General features: G+C 47.3%; 1 protein-coding gene across 4 annotated transcripts in view; it reads right to left on the reverse strand.

The window, feature by feature from the left end:
* Positions 1-6,257: 6,257 nt before the first annotated feature.
* The window catches only part of plekhm2 (pleckstrin homology domain containing, family M (with RUN domain) member 2), a 38,012-nt gene continuing 29,348 nt past the window's right edge, over positions 6,258-14,921 (reverse strand). For 3 of the 4 annotated variants that reach the window (XM_055659134.1, XM_055659133.1, XM_055659132.1), the window contains 6 exons: positions 13,857-14,047; positions 12,418-12,483; positions 11,156-11,315; positions 10,223-10,402; positions 9,370-9,480; positions 6,258-8,127 (listed from right to left, as the gene is read on the reverse strand). In XM_055659134.1, coding sequence (XP_055515109.1) covers positions 7,990-8,127; positions 9,370-9,480; positions 10,223-10,402; positions 11,156-11,315; positions 12,418-12,483; positions 13,857-14,047 — 846 coding nt within the window. In that variant the 3' untranslated portion in view covers positions 6,258-7,989. Of the gene's footprint in view, positions 8,128-9,349; positions 9,481-10,222; positions 10,403-11,155; positions 11,316-12,417; positions 12,484-13,856; positions 14,048-14,921 lie in introns of all 4 variants that reach the window. The other variant, XM_055659135.1, reaches the window with a different exon arrangement.

Genomic DNA, 14,921 nt, shown 5'->3' on the forward strand with positions numbered 1-14,921 from the left:
CACCACCCGTTGCAGTGCCTTCCTGTCCGCTACAGTGCAGCTGCTGTACCATACCGTGAAGCAGGTGGTCAGGATGCTTTCGATGGTACAGCGGTAGAAGTTGGACAGGATCTGGGGGGGACAGGTGAGCTTTCTTAAGCCTCCTCAGAAAGTAAAAGCGCTGCTGCGCCTTTTTGATCAGTTTGGTGGTAATGAGGGACCAGAAGGAACTGCAGATGCAGGAAAATCGAAGGTAGACAAAAATGCTGGAGAAACTCAGCGGGTGCAGCAGCATCTATGGATGTTACTGCACCTGCTGAGTTTCTCCGGTATTTTTGTCTACCTTCTGAGTTTTGAAGAAGTCTGAAGAAGGGTCTGGACCCAAAAACATCACCCATTCCTTCTCTCCAGAGATGGTGCCCGTCCCATTGAGTTACTCCAGCATTCAGTATAGATTATGTTTTAGGTACACAAAATTGCTGGAGAAACTCAGCGGGTGCAGCAACATCTATGGAGCGAAGAAAATGGCGACGTTTCGGGCCGAAACCCTTCTTCAGACTCATAGATTACATTTTAGTTTAGTTTAGATGTACAGAATAGAAACAGGCCCTTCGACCCACTGAGTCCATGCCGACCAGCAATCACTCATTCACACTAGTTCTATGCTATCCCATTCTCTCATCCACTCCCTATACACTGGTGGCAACTTACAGAGGGATAATTAACCTACAAACCCGCACATCTTTGGGATGTGGGAGGAACCTAGAGCAGTTGGGGGAAACCCAGGCGGTCATTGGGAGAACGTGCAAACTCCACACAGTCAGCACCCAAGGTCAGGATCTCAAATATAAGGCTCTTACAGGCAGTAGAGAGTCATATCCAAACAGTTTGAGTTTAAAATGCAAGTCTGGAGAGTAAAAGTTCAGTTCACCAAATGTTTTGTTTCATTAAAGCCCGAGCCTAGATAATTAAGTTGGAAAACAGATTAGTTTAGTTTAGAGATACAGCGCGGAAACAGGCCCTTCGGCCCACCGAATGTTTGCCGACCAGCGATCCCCGCACATTAACACTATCCGACACACACTAGGGACAATTTACATTTATACCAAGCCAATTAACTTGCAAACCTGCACGTCTTTGGAGTGTGGGAGGAAACCGGAGCAACCGGAAAAAAAACCCAAGCAGGTCACGGGGGGAACATGCAAACTCCGTACAGACATCATCTGTGGTCAGGATCGAACCCAGGACCCGGCTCTCTGGTGCTGTGAGGCAGCAACTCTACCGCTGCACCACAGTGCTGCACAATGCATTAAGACCTTACACCTCTCAAGAGAACAGAATCATTCATGTAAACAAGGCAATAGAAATGAGATGAACACCAGTTTATTAACTCCATTCTATTTACATCGTTACTATATACAATAACACTGGATTTACATAGTTTAAACACAAAACATGCATCGTTAAGTGGGTTTATGCAACAGCATTAAATGTACACATTAGTTTTGAGGACATTTTGTAAGTAGTGATATTTCTCCTTTTTAAAAAAAACCTGTAGTTTACTTATGCCTTAATTAAGCAAGCATTGTAACATTCAATATTAGTGAACAATAGACAATCTGCCCACGTCACTCTGCACCAATCATGATACAATCGAGTGATGCAGCAACAGAATATTAAACCCAGGCCGTCACATTTACCTGTCACTGCAAACTTGTGTCAGCTTGGTAATGGACACATTTAGTCCTGAAATCATTTGGATGATTTTGCAGTCTCATAGGCAGGCATTAAAAAAAAATCCAAATGTGAAAATCACAAACTTAAGCTTGGCAGTATGCACGTTATGCTTCACAAATTTAATTTGACTTAATGAGTTTATTCTAGATTTCAATTGGCATTTCCATTTTTAAGTGCTTTACGGATTAGATAGCAAAAGATAATTTGCTACGTCCAATGTTCTTTGGAAAGACAAATCAATATTCTCGAACATGATTTATTCAACATTTCCCTACTATTCACAAACCAGCAATCTCCATCCTACAACTGTGTCCCACTTCACCACAATTGTATTGCACAGATCCGGAGAGAAGCCGACAGCTATTAATTGTGGTTTGATTGGCAATATCTCTCAATATTGAATGTCACAGCAAATGCAGAATTATCAGTCATCCCTGGTTTAAAAGGTGTTTGCAAAAAAAAAAAAATTCTAATGTAAATAATGTTACATAGCTTGTTTGATTAAATATAGAGTAGCTTATCTGCGGGGTAACTAGTGCTTTATTTTGCTGTAAACACTATACAGCGCTCAGTAGAAAGTGTCTCACTTCTATACAATGCAGAACGAGCCCGTTATCTGGTCGATGGGAAGCTTCGAACCTCAGTACACCTCAAGTCACACAGCCAAACATGCTCGCTATAAAGCAGTAAGGAAACCAGACTGAGATCAACTCAGGAAGATTCCGAAAAGTGCCTTATCCTGAAGATGGACACAAACTGCTGGAGTAACTCAGCGGGTCAGGCAGTATCTCTGGGGAGAAGGAATGGGTGACGTTTCGGGACGAGACCCTTCTCAGGGTCTGAAGATGGGTCTCGACCCGAAAACGTCACCCATTCCTTCTCTCCAGAGATGCTGCCTGTCCCGCTGAGCAACTCCAGCACTTTGTGTCTGTCTTCGGTTTAAACCAGCATCTGCAGTTCCTTCCTACACACGGTGCCTTATCCCAAGTTCAGCGTCGAAAAAAAATTCCCACGATTAGCTGTGCACCTTGATGAAAGACGAGGGTTAACCGAGAATATATCAGTATACGGCTCCCTCTAATAGAACACTAATTAACTATCCACTGGCATCAAAACAGAACCAGGTAGATACATGGCAACACCAAACCACTTTGAATAACAACTCCCTTTTTAAAAAGCACTTGGAAATATTTCAAGATTGCCATCTCATCTTCCTCTTCCCATGGTTTCAGAAAACAAATCTACGCTGCGATGCATTAATAATTCTATGTGTTTTACACCCTACTACAGAGGCCACCATGGACCATAAACCATGGAGTTATTTTCACTCCTACAATCAGTTATTTACATTCTAACGAAGCCTGCAAAACCCCATTGAGATGCTAAAGGCCCTGTCCCACTTACGTGATTTTTTTCGGCGACTTGCCGGCACCCGTCATAGTCGCAGCAGGTGGCCGAAAATTTTCAACATGTTGAAAATCCAGCGGTGACCAGAAAAAGGTACGACTCTTTGGGACTTCTCCCGGTCGTCAGTAGTCGCCCAAAGAGTCGTACCTTTTTCTGGTCTCCGCTGGATTTTCAACATGTTGAAAATGTTCGGCGACCTGCTGCGACTATGACGGGTGCCGAAAAAAAATTGCATAAGTGGAACAGGCCCTTTACACTTCAACGAAAAGCAGATAGACACAAAATGCCGGAGTAACTCAGCGGGTCAAGCTGCATCCCTGGAGAAACGGATTAGGTAACATTTCGGGTCGAGACCCTTCAGACTCATGAGATGCTGCCTGTCCTGCTGAGTTACTCCAGCATTTTGTGACCATCTTCGTTGTAAACCAGCATCTGCAGTTCCTTCCCACACTCATTGAAAAGGAGGAACCATCAGTGCACGAGGGGATGGGCCAAAGGTTACAAAGGAATTCAGCCAACGTTACAAATATCTCGTACGCCACACCGCACACATTTCATCGAGTGTATGGCGTACTAACTGGTCTCTCATGCTCCACCACAGACCTCAGCTTTGTTCATTGGGTCTAAACTCAACCTCACTGCTATGGGAACACCAGATGAAACCAGAACAATTAATATCTAACACCAGATGAACAACTTGGTGAACCCAACACATTTTAGACCCAAGGCTGACACAAAAAGCTGGAGTAACTCAGTGGGTCAGACAGCATCTTTGGAGAAAAGGAATAGGTGATGTTTCAAGCCGAGACCCTTCCTGCTTCAGAAACGTCACCTATTCCTTCTCTCCAGTGTTGCTGTCTGACCCGCTGAGTTACTCCATCATTTTGGATCCATCTTCGGTGTAAACCAGCAACTGCAGTTCCTTCATACACATTTTGGGGCTAAATTACTTTTGCAATGAGCTTATATTTCTAGAAGATAATTGGAGACAAGGCAAGGCAAGTAGGCGTGCGTTATAGAATATTAGCTTCCTCCCTATTCCACAAGTACTTTCATTTTAAACTCAAAACTCTTCACATCTTTAATCACACCATCCATGTGTCTGGCAATCTCTCCCTTTCTCTCCTCAAAGCATGAATAAATAAATTGCATTTATTCTCTTATCCTCAGGACAGCTCAAGCAAGGTTCAGGAAAAATAAGTGCTTTGGAACTAATTTTCCTATGACAGAGTCCCACAAAATGCGATGAGAAAAGTGAGCAGCAAGACTCCTCTGCTGGTGTTGAATAAAGTATTCAGTTCACGAGAACGCCCTTCCGCCTGATTAACGTCATGCACCTGAGAAGATGTTTGGGGTCAGGGGTCAACACATCCGCCAATTTACTTCTACGCAACTTAGCGGTCGACAAAATTCCTGAGATTCTGGGGTTTGGCCAAAAAATGTAGTCAACGCTGTATCTGAAGAACATCCACATAACTGCACATGCATGTAATGAAAGCTCACACCCTGCTTTAGCACTGGGTCCCATCCCAAATCACTGGCTGTCCTTCCTCCGATCATTACATTCAACAATGAAGCCACGTAGCTGAAAGTAAACTCTGGCAATGCACTCAAACTCCCATTGTTTGTGGAAATAAACTAACGGCTGGAGAATTTTGCAGAGTCAGCATTTTAACACTCCTGGGAAGACATCATTTTATTGGGATGGGCCACTTCTCTTGCAGTTTCTACAATGTACCATCAGGGGGTAGCAAAGAGACGCGTAGCTCTCCCCCCACCCCAACAAGGCAAAAGTGATTTTAATAAATAAATACACACACCAAGCAGCACATTCATGAATCCAGGAAAAACTGGATTACTTCTGTTCTTGCAGCCTCTGACACTCGCACCTCTAGTATCTGTAACCCCTCCATCCGTCCAATGGCAAAGTATGCAAAACTCCATCAAAACTAGCTCTCATTGAGGAATTTGCTAAAAATGGCATTATTTGCCGTTATTTTTAAGGATTCTGTTGCACACATTTGTTGCTCTCTGTGGCATTTAGTAATTGGCTGGTTTGTAAATTGTCACAACATTGTCTTTTAGTCATTGTTATTAACAGTCAAAGTCCAGCCGCCCTGATCGAGGTTTAGCTCATCATGTCTAGAGGTGTCTGAATGCATGTCATGTGATTCCGTTCAGTCAAGAGGAACGATGATGGAGACATTGCCTGAAGTAAAATTGTTCATGCCAGCATTATGAACAGTAGTGGAACAGCAAGGCTCAAACACACAGGTGGACATTAAGGGGAATAACTTGAGACACTGAGTTATGGCGTAACGCAAGCACAGATATAACTGGAAGTCATTCAACCTGTTCTATAGATGGACACAAAAAGCTGGAGTATCTCAGCGGGTCAAACAGCATCTCTGGAGAAAAGGAATAGGTGACGTTTAAGGTCGAGACCCTTCTCCGGACTCTGTCCGAAGAAGGGTCTTGACCCAAAACATCGTCTATTCCTTCTCTCCAGAGATGCTGCCTGACCCGCTGAGATACTCCAGCTTTTTGTGTCTATCTTTGGTTTAAGCCTGCACCTGCAGTTCCTTCCTACACAACCTGTTTTATAGGTCTATTCAGAAATATCTGCTGAATCTGCCATCACACAGTAACTTTCTCCGTAATTCCACATGTTCACACAAAGACTGAAACCGCAGCCTGTATTTAAAACTGGCTGCAATCATGAGTTTACCCATGTACTGTTCCCATAGGCACCAACTCTGGGGCACGGTGTAACAAGCTGTTTCACACAAAGACCCGCGTCTACCATGATCGCCACCACGCACGTTATGGGCTGATCAGTCTTTGCCATTTTGGCCACAGCTAATCAGACGACCTTTCCATATCAGCAATAATCACTTGTCGCGTCTAAGCGGTTCTGTTAAGGGCCTTGTCCCAATTACGCAATTTTTTCCAGCGACTTGCCAGCACCCGTCGCAGTCGCAGCAGGTGGCCGAAAATTTACAACGTGTTGAAAACCCAGCGGCGACCAGAAAAAGGTGCAACTCTTTGGGCGACTACTCACGTAGTCGCCCAAAGAGTCGCACCCTTTTCTGGTCCCCGCTGGATTTTCAACACGTTGAACATTTTCGTGAGTAGCCGCTGTGACTATGACAGGTGCCGGCAAGTCGCCGAAAAAAAAATCACGTAATTGGGACAAGTCCCTTAATAAATATTGTACTAAACATAAATAATATCAGACTTTTCAAATGGCTGAGATTTTGCTCATCCTATACTAACGTATCTGATGAGGGGCATTGGAGAGATAAGAAACAAGAGATCAGCAATATGAATTAAGTCTCTGCCAGGATACGGATTGACCGGAAGGCTGACCCAGGCTGGGTTCTGTACGTGAGGACATCGACAACCTTGGTCCCTGGCGCTGTGAGGCAGCAACTCTACCGCTGTGCACTGTTCCACCCCTCGGATCGTGTGGGCAGGCATGATGATAGCTTCCAGATCAGAAATACAACTTCAGTTGACTGAATTATTTACAAAAAGCTGTGGAATCAACTGCAGAACTCGCCCTCAAGTTACACATCATCAACTCTTCAACGAAGCAAAGATGCTGGCAATGCTCAGCGGGTGGGGCCATTGACGTCTCAATTTGATGAAAAGCCATTGACTGGAAAAATTATCGTTACTCTTCTCTCTCTCGAGACGTTCTCTGACCTGCTGAGTATTTCCAGCATCTTGTTCTTTTACTTCAGTTTTCCAGCATGTGCATGTTTATATTTCTTCCATTCGCAGACTTAGACAGCTGGTCTTTTCTTACGTACCATATTTCATACAAAGGGAAAATCCGGCTTTTTTTTTTTCTCTCTCGAGTGACTGTGCAGTAAAATGTCTTTCAGTCTGAGGGTGATGATGCGCAGTGACAAATCTGTGATGGTGTGCCCAGTATGTCAATGTCTGATCGTAGACTTGCATTTAATTGTCATGGTTAGGTGTTACGCCCTGCAGTTTGAAGGGAAGGGATGCACTGTATTTACATCACCAAGATACAAAGGCAGCTCTTGTAGTCCCCACGATCCCCATTGTCTCAAAATCTCTTGTGCATGATTCTCCAGGTGAGTCTGACGGACAGACACCATAATGGGGCTACCATAGACGCTGACATTGGGGTTATTTATAACCCAAACCAACTTTGAGATTAAACATGAATAAGTGCCATAGAAAAGTGGCTGATGTGCAGTCGAATCTGAATAATAACTATACGAATAAAAGTTTGCCTATAAAAGTTATCTCCTAAAGTTCTCCATGCGGGGGTTCATGCTTCAGATGACAATATCCAGTTCTTCCAGACCGCTCCTGGCTCCCAATAAACCAAATGTTACAGCTGTGACAGTTGGCAGAGACATGTGGCACCACACCACAAATGCAGATGTGTCTTTCATCAAAACACAAGGAGCACTTTATACTTTGTTTTCCCTGTGCTTCCTCAGTCTTGGTCCCTTCAGTTTCGCTCAAACGCCTCTTCATGGATATTCTTACACAGCAGACACTCGATGCACTAAGAATACAGGTTGAAGGGGAAGGATATTCATTGAATATGGTGCAACGGTGAAACCAAAATGATCGAGATCTGCTGTGTCACACCTGTCGGCCAGCTCAGTGGGCAAGTTAGAATTTCCTCAATCTTTTCCAATTATCGCCATGGTCGAGGCGTTCCCTCCAAGCCCACGGGTGGGTTTGTTCAGAGGTTGGCTTCCTGTGGAGTTGGACTGGTCGCATTCCCGACACACTCTCGGGTGTGGTCTTCACTCCTGCAGCGGTGTGTGCGTTGTTGCGTGCAGCGTCGTCAGACCGTGCAGCAGGCGTCCAGCGCCCTCAACACCACGGGTCTCGCTCTCCCCGCCCTCGGGACAGACTGTCGCTCCGCTGCCATGTGCTGCGGATGAGCGTGACCGCATCGTCGCATTTGTTGCGAATGCAAGGGTCCTGCAGCGGCTTCTGCGGCAGGTCAACCTAAAGACAAGATTCTGCATGAATCGGAGGCTCACCAACAACGTTCACTAGGGAGAGTCTGAAGAACGGTCCCAACCTGAAACGTCGCCTGCCCAACCCCCCCACACCCCCACAGATTCTGCCTGGCACGTTACGTTTCTCCGACACTTACAAGTCCTAGGAGCAGAATTCCCTGCACTTCCATGTGCCTATCTACAAGCCTCTTAAAACACCACTATCGTATCTGCCTCCACCACCACCCCCCTGGCAATGCGTTACAGGGCCCCACTGCACTCTGGGTAAAAATAACATTTGCCATGCGTATCTCCATTAAACTTCCCCCTCTCACCTTATAGCTACGCCCTCTAGTGTTGGACATCTCCACCCATGGGTAAAGGTTCTGACTGTCTACCCTCTCCATGCTGCCTCTGCCCACTTCTACACTCATACGTGCATGCTGTAGCTACTGGAGGAGCAATCACAGCAAGAACTTTGGCCAACTATAACCCTCCAAGCCCACAAGACCCCCAACAATGACCCTGGCAGAGATCAGCTGCTAATTCATCACAACAATGAATAGGGGCGGCACGGTGATGCAGAGGTAGAGTTGGTGCCTGACAATGCCATAGACCCACGTTGATGCTGACTACGGGTGCTGTCTGTACATCCTCCCTGTGAGCACGTGAATTTTCTCTGGACGTTCTGGTTTCCTCCCACCCTCCAAACCAGCAGGTTAATTGGCTTCGATGAACATTGTAAATTTTCCCTGGCGTGTAGGATAGCGTTAGTTTATGGGGTGATCATTGGTCGGCGTGGACCCAGTGGACCAAAGGCCTCGACCCGAAACGTCACCCATTCTTTCTTTCCAGAGATGCTGCCTGTCCCGCTGAGTTACTCCAGCTTTTTGTGTCTATCTTCAGTGCACCAAAGGGCCCGTTTCCGCGCTGTGTCTCTAAACTAAACTGTTATTAATAGTTCAGCACATGATGTGTTAACATGCCGTCGTCAGACGGAATTCAGGAAGATGTTTTAATGTTCATCACTACAGAAAGAGAAATGACTTGTGAAGTTGGATGATAACGGTGTTTTAGGCAGGCAGGTATTGGAGGGAAATGGATCACGTGCAGGCAGAGGAGATTAGTTTAACTTGGCATCATGTGTGGCATGGACATTGTGGGCTGAAGGGCCTGTTCTGTGTTCGAGGACACTCGCAGTTACACAGACACAAGGTGCAAATGGGTACCTTATGTATCTCTAGCCCACCTTGTAGATCTTCCTCCACGCACCCTTTAGCGCCGCCAGAAAACGTTGCAACTCCTCAGCACAGCTAAAGTACAGGAACCAGGGCAGTGTCTCCTGGTCATCAGACAGCTCCTACAACACAACACAGTGAGTGAAGTTGATGCATCACAAGGCAAGGCCCCAAAACAGCCATCAACAAACCCTTTCAATTGCAGGCAATGTTAGAATGAGAATAACACAGACTGTTACAGATAATAAACAAGATGTTAAATCTTGCACAGGTACATGGATAGGAAATGTTTCGGAAACAACGGGCCAAATGCCAGTGGGTCGGCAAGGCCAGGTGGGGCTGAAAGGCTCGTTTCCACACCGTATGACTATGATCCAGGGTGTGGTGGAGGTTGCTGCCATGTGCGGCAGCAGGATGTAGATACGACTGTTTGGTGGATTGTGGTAATTTTGCCAGCGGCAAAACGTGACGACACGGGTACTGCCCCGGCTAAATCTGCTACATGATTTAACCGGGTTTTACGCAAAACAAAGCAAACATCACAGTATCATGGAACGTGCTTCAGTATCACAGTGGGGCCAAGGAAAGAGCGTTCACATCGCAGCCCTGTTTCCACCACCACCCACTAGAAGCACAAGACGCCATTGTGAGCTGATGCCGAGAAGTGTGTTCACCTCTAGCTGAACAATTTCTAATCTTGTGATGTGGACTCGATAAGAAGACTCTCCACACAGTGGGCAGAGGATACTAAAGGAACCATATGCCAAAAACATTGACCATCTTCAGCAGCTCAGCAGCAAAATATCAAGTGCCGGAGGACAGCTTCAATAAAGATTAGGCATCGAGTGCGAGAGTCTTACTTACCAGCAGACAGTACTCTCTGCTGGGGGCAATGGAGACGCTGCTCACACTCGTTAGCTCAGCGCTGCCCAGTAACCGGAAGAAGTTGGTCTGCGAGTCCTCGTGGCAGGTGAGGATCATGCTGTCACTCACAACCAGGCAGCAGGGGATGCACGGAGAGTGGGCAACACCTTGCGGCACCATCTGTCAACACAACCATCAGCACACTGAAACCACACAGCTGACCAGAAGGAGTACGGCTCCAGGAGTACCCCCCCGTCAGGGTTACGCTCCTCCCGGTCCCCCCCCCCCCCCCCCCCCCCGTCAGGTTTACACTCCTCCCGGGTCCCCCCCCCCCGCCCCATCAGGGTTACACTCCTCCCGGTCCCCCCCCCCCCCCCCCCCCCCCCCCCCCCCCACACCTTCCCCCCCCCCCCCCCCCCCCCCCCCCCGTCAGGGTTACGCCTCCTCCCGGTCACCCCCCCACCTGTCAGGGTTCACTCCTCCCCCCCCCCCCCAGGGTTACACTCCTCCCCGGTTACACCTGTCAGGGTTACACTCCTCCCGGTCCCCTCCCCCCCCGTCAGGGTTACGCTCCTCCCGTTTCCCCCCCCCCACCTGTCAGGGTTACACTCCTCCCGGTCACCCCCCCCCCCCCCCCCCCAGGTTACACCCCCCGTCCCCCCCCGTCAGGGTTACACTCCTCCCGCCCCCCCACCCCCCCCCCCGCAGGGTTACACTCCTCCCGGTCCCGCCCCACACAGCTCGCTCCTACGTGGGAGCACTCCTCCAAGGCAGAGATAGATAAGTATAGGTGGCAGAGGTTATGGGGAGATGGCAGGAGAATGGGGTTAGGAGGGAGAGATAGATCAGCCATGATTGAATGGCAGAGTGGACTCGATGGGCCGAATGGCCGAATTCTACTCCTATCCCCTTATGACATTTATGTTGACGTACCCCTTTGGACACGGCCTGACAAAGGTGCTGCATCCAGTCGGCCATCTCGTCCTCATTCTCAGCGCTCAGCTCCAAAGCCAGCTTCTCCGTCAGGATCACCTGGAAGGTGTGGGGTCGTTCCGTCGTGCTGGACCTTCTGCAACCTCCGCACTGTTCTCCACTACAATATAAACCACAGCAGATCTATCAGGTACGAGTCAGCTCTTGAGGATATACAGTTAGTTCCACCATTCTACTGAATCACAATGGATAAACATCTTGGCTTCAACTAAATAGATACAAAATGCTGGAGTAAATCGGGACAAGCCGCATTTCGGGATAGAAGGAATGGCTGACATTTCAGGTCAAGACCCTTCTTCAGACCCTGCTTCAACCATGTATCTTAACGCCACAACTCTTATAAATCTCTGGCCATCTCAGCTCAATCAAGCTGGAAAGGGTAGAGAGAAGATTCATGAGGATGTTGCCAACGCGAGGGCCTGAGCTACAGGGAGAGGTTGAGAGGGTTGGGACTCTATTCCTTGGGGCCACAGGAGGATGATGGGGGACCTTATACAGGTCAACAAATCATGAGAGGAATAGATCAAATAGACACACAAAGTCTCTGGCCCAGGGTAGGGGAATCAATAAACAGAATAGGAATCTGAGGGGTAACTTTTCACACACAGGATGGTGGGTGTATGGAACGAGCTGCCGGAGGAGGTAGTTGAGGTAGGTCCTATTTAAGAAAAATGTCGACAGGTACATTGATAAGACACGTGTCGAGGCATATGTGCAGGCAGGTGGGACTAACTTGATGGAACATTGTGGCCAGTGTGGGCAAGTTGGGCCGAAGGGCCTGTTTTCACACTATATGATTCTGACTCCACCTATCCTTGTTCATTGTTGCAGGCTTTGACTTGTCCGTTTGCACATCTTTCATTCATTTGTTCTATGCACCGTTTCATCTCTCGTTTCACTCTCCCGAATCTCAGTCTGAAGAAGGGTCTCGACCCGAAACGTCACCTATTCCTTCTCTCCAGAGATGCTGCCTGTCCCGCTGAGCTACTCCAGCATTTGGTGTCTATCTTCGCTGTAAACCAGCATCTGCAGTTCCCTCCTACACAATCCATGCGGAGGCCCGTTGGTGCTGATTGGGAATGTGGCCGAGGATTTCCCATTCTGTGGGACTGCTCTTTCAGATGCAGGAATGTCTTTAATAGCCCAGGCAGCAGAGGTTGAAAGACAGGAACACACACGTTAGTCTCCATGCGTTTACTTACGCCAGGTTCACGGACAGGAGTGGCATTACATCGATCCTGTCGGGATACTGATAGAGGACACCATTGCTGCAACAAACAAAACACCTCATAAATATAACCCCACTGACTGGGAACCAGCTTCAACACTACAATACACAAGTGCTGACTGAGGGGTGAGCCACTTACAACATCTAAAGGCGTCACGGTGGCGCAGCGGTAGAGTCGCTGCCTCACAGCACCAGAGACCCGGGTTTGATCCTGACTATGGGTGCTGTCTGTACGGAGTTTGTACGTTCTCCCCGTGACCTGCGTGGGTTTTCCCCAGGTGCTCTGGTTTCCTCCCACACTCCAAAGGTGTGCAGGTTTGTAGGTTAATTGGCTTGGTATAAATGTAAATTGTCTCTGGTGTGTGTAGGGTAGTGTTAATGTGCAGGGATTGTGGTCGGCACGGACTCAGTGGGCCGAAGGGCCTGTTTCTCCACTGTACAAGACGTGCAGGTTTGTAGGTTAATTGGTTTTGGTAAAAAATGGAAATTGTCTTTAGTGTGTCGTGTGGGATAGTGCAACGGGAACCGCTGGTCGGCACGGACTCGATGGGTCGAAGGGCCTGTTTCCACATCATATCTCTAAACTAAACTAAATCTTTCCCATGGCAATCTCGTCACATTGAAAATTTCAACAAACACAAAATTAATATTTCATTCCACATTGAGAATTGGAATTAGTACAAATAACATTATTTTGTGTCGGAGTATTCACATTTTTCTTCTTATGTCAGCATGTTGGTGGAGAGTTGTAATTGCTCACCTCAGCTGCAACTTACAACTAAATGTGGCCATGAGAATGACGGCAATTGAGGTGCAGCCTTGGTAAAGAACATTATTAAGATGCAAGAACAATGTACACAATGCTTTCTCAAAGAACAACATGTAGGCAATTCATATAAATTTAAAACGTTTTCTACTTTTAGAGTCCATAACAAAAGCACTGCTGGAAAGTAATGTGCAGGCTGACCCGTTAACAATGATAGACACAAAACGCTGGAGTAACTCAGCGGGTCAGGCAGCATCTCTAGAGAAAAGGAACAGGTGACGTTTTGGGCCGAGACCCCTTTTCAGACCCTGTCCCCGAGCGTGAAGAAGGGGCTCACAACCCGACACTTCACCTATTCCTTCGCTCCAGAGATGCTGCCTGTACTGCTGAGTTACTCCAGCATTTTGTGTCTATCTTCGGTGTAAACCAGCATCTGCAGTTCCTACCTACACTGAATGCCTCCAAAACGCCTTGCTGCATATGTATAGTTTGAAGGCCCTCAACTCCAAGAAAAACTGTACATGGACTTCTAAGTTAAATGCAGAGTCAAGAGGACAGTACGGGGACCGCTGGTCAGCACCGACCCGATGGGCCTGTTTCCGTGCTGTATCTCTAAACTAAACTAAACTATGACTGTGCCACAGTACCTGAGCACTACATAAGAAGGCTTCCAGATTGGGGAACCCAGGTAGCTGGTACCAGCCTTGTAATGCAGGATTCCTTCTTTAGTAACTGCGTTGGCAATCGTTAAGTACAGGTTCTTCTGAGGGCCGGCTGTGACATCCATGGGATCTTCCCAGTGAATCAAACTGTATAGGTGGATGGTGACATCAGGTACCTGCAAACATACCCACCAGAATTAGGTACAGCAACAGCTGGAACACTGTTACAAAACAGGCACATGCAATGAATGACATTTTATTTAACTTTCTGAATACTTTTCCTTCACTCCACAGTTCCAGCTATTTATGTTCATAAGTGTTAGGGGCAGAATTAGGCCATTTGACCCATCAAGTCTACAGCCATTCATTCATTCCTGGCTGATCTAACTTTCCCTCTCAACCCCATTCTCCTGCCTTCTCCCCATAACCCACGACACCTGCACTAGTCAAGAATCTACCCATCCCTGCTTTTAAAAATATCCATTGACTTGGCCTCCTCAGCCTTCTGTGGCAATGAATTCCACAATTTGCAACTTGCTAAGCTCCCGAGTTGCAAACAATACCCTGCATTCTTCTCCGAATTCTCGTTCATTGTCCTGTGTCGTCAAGCTTTGAAGGGAGCGGAGAATATTTATGAGGATGTTGCCACGTCTCAAAGGCCTGAGTTATACAGGGAGCGGTAGAGCAGGCAAGGACTCTATTCCTTGGAGAGGAGGAGGATGAGGGGTGATCGTACGAGTGTACAAAACCATGAGAGGAATAGATTGGGTAAATGCACAGAGTCTCTTGCTCAGAGTAGGGGAATATAGAACCAGAGGGTATAGGTTTAAGGGGATGGGTGAAAGTTTTAATAGGAACCCGAGGGGTAATGTTTTCACACAGAGGGTGGTGGGCATGTGAAACGAGCTGTCGAAGGAGGTAGTTGAGGCAGGTACTATCGCAACATTTAAGAAACGTTTAGACTGGTACATGGATAGGACAGGTTTAGAAGGAGATGGGGCAAATGCAGGCAGGTGGGACTTGTGTAGATAGGACATGTTGGTCGGTGTG

Source organism: Leucoraja erinacea, chromosome 30 (genome assembly GCF_028641065.1).
Source record: "Leucoraja erinacea ecotype New England chromosome 30, Leri_hhj_1, whole genome shotgun sequence".
NCBI classification, from domain to species: domain Eukaryota; kingdom Metazoa; phylum Chordata; class Chondrichthyes; order Rajiformes; family Rajidae; genus Leucoraja; species Leucoraja erinaceus.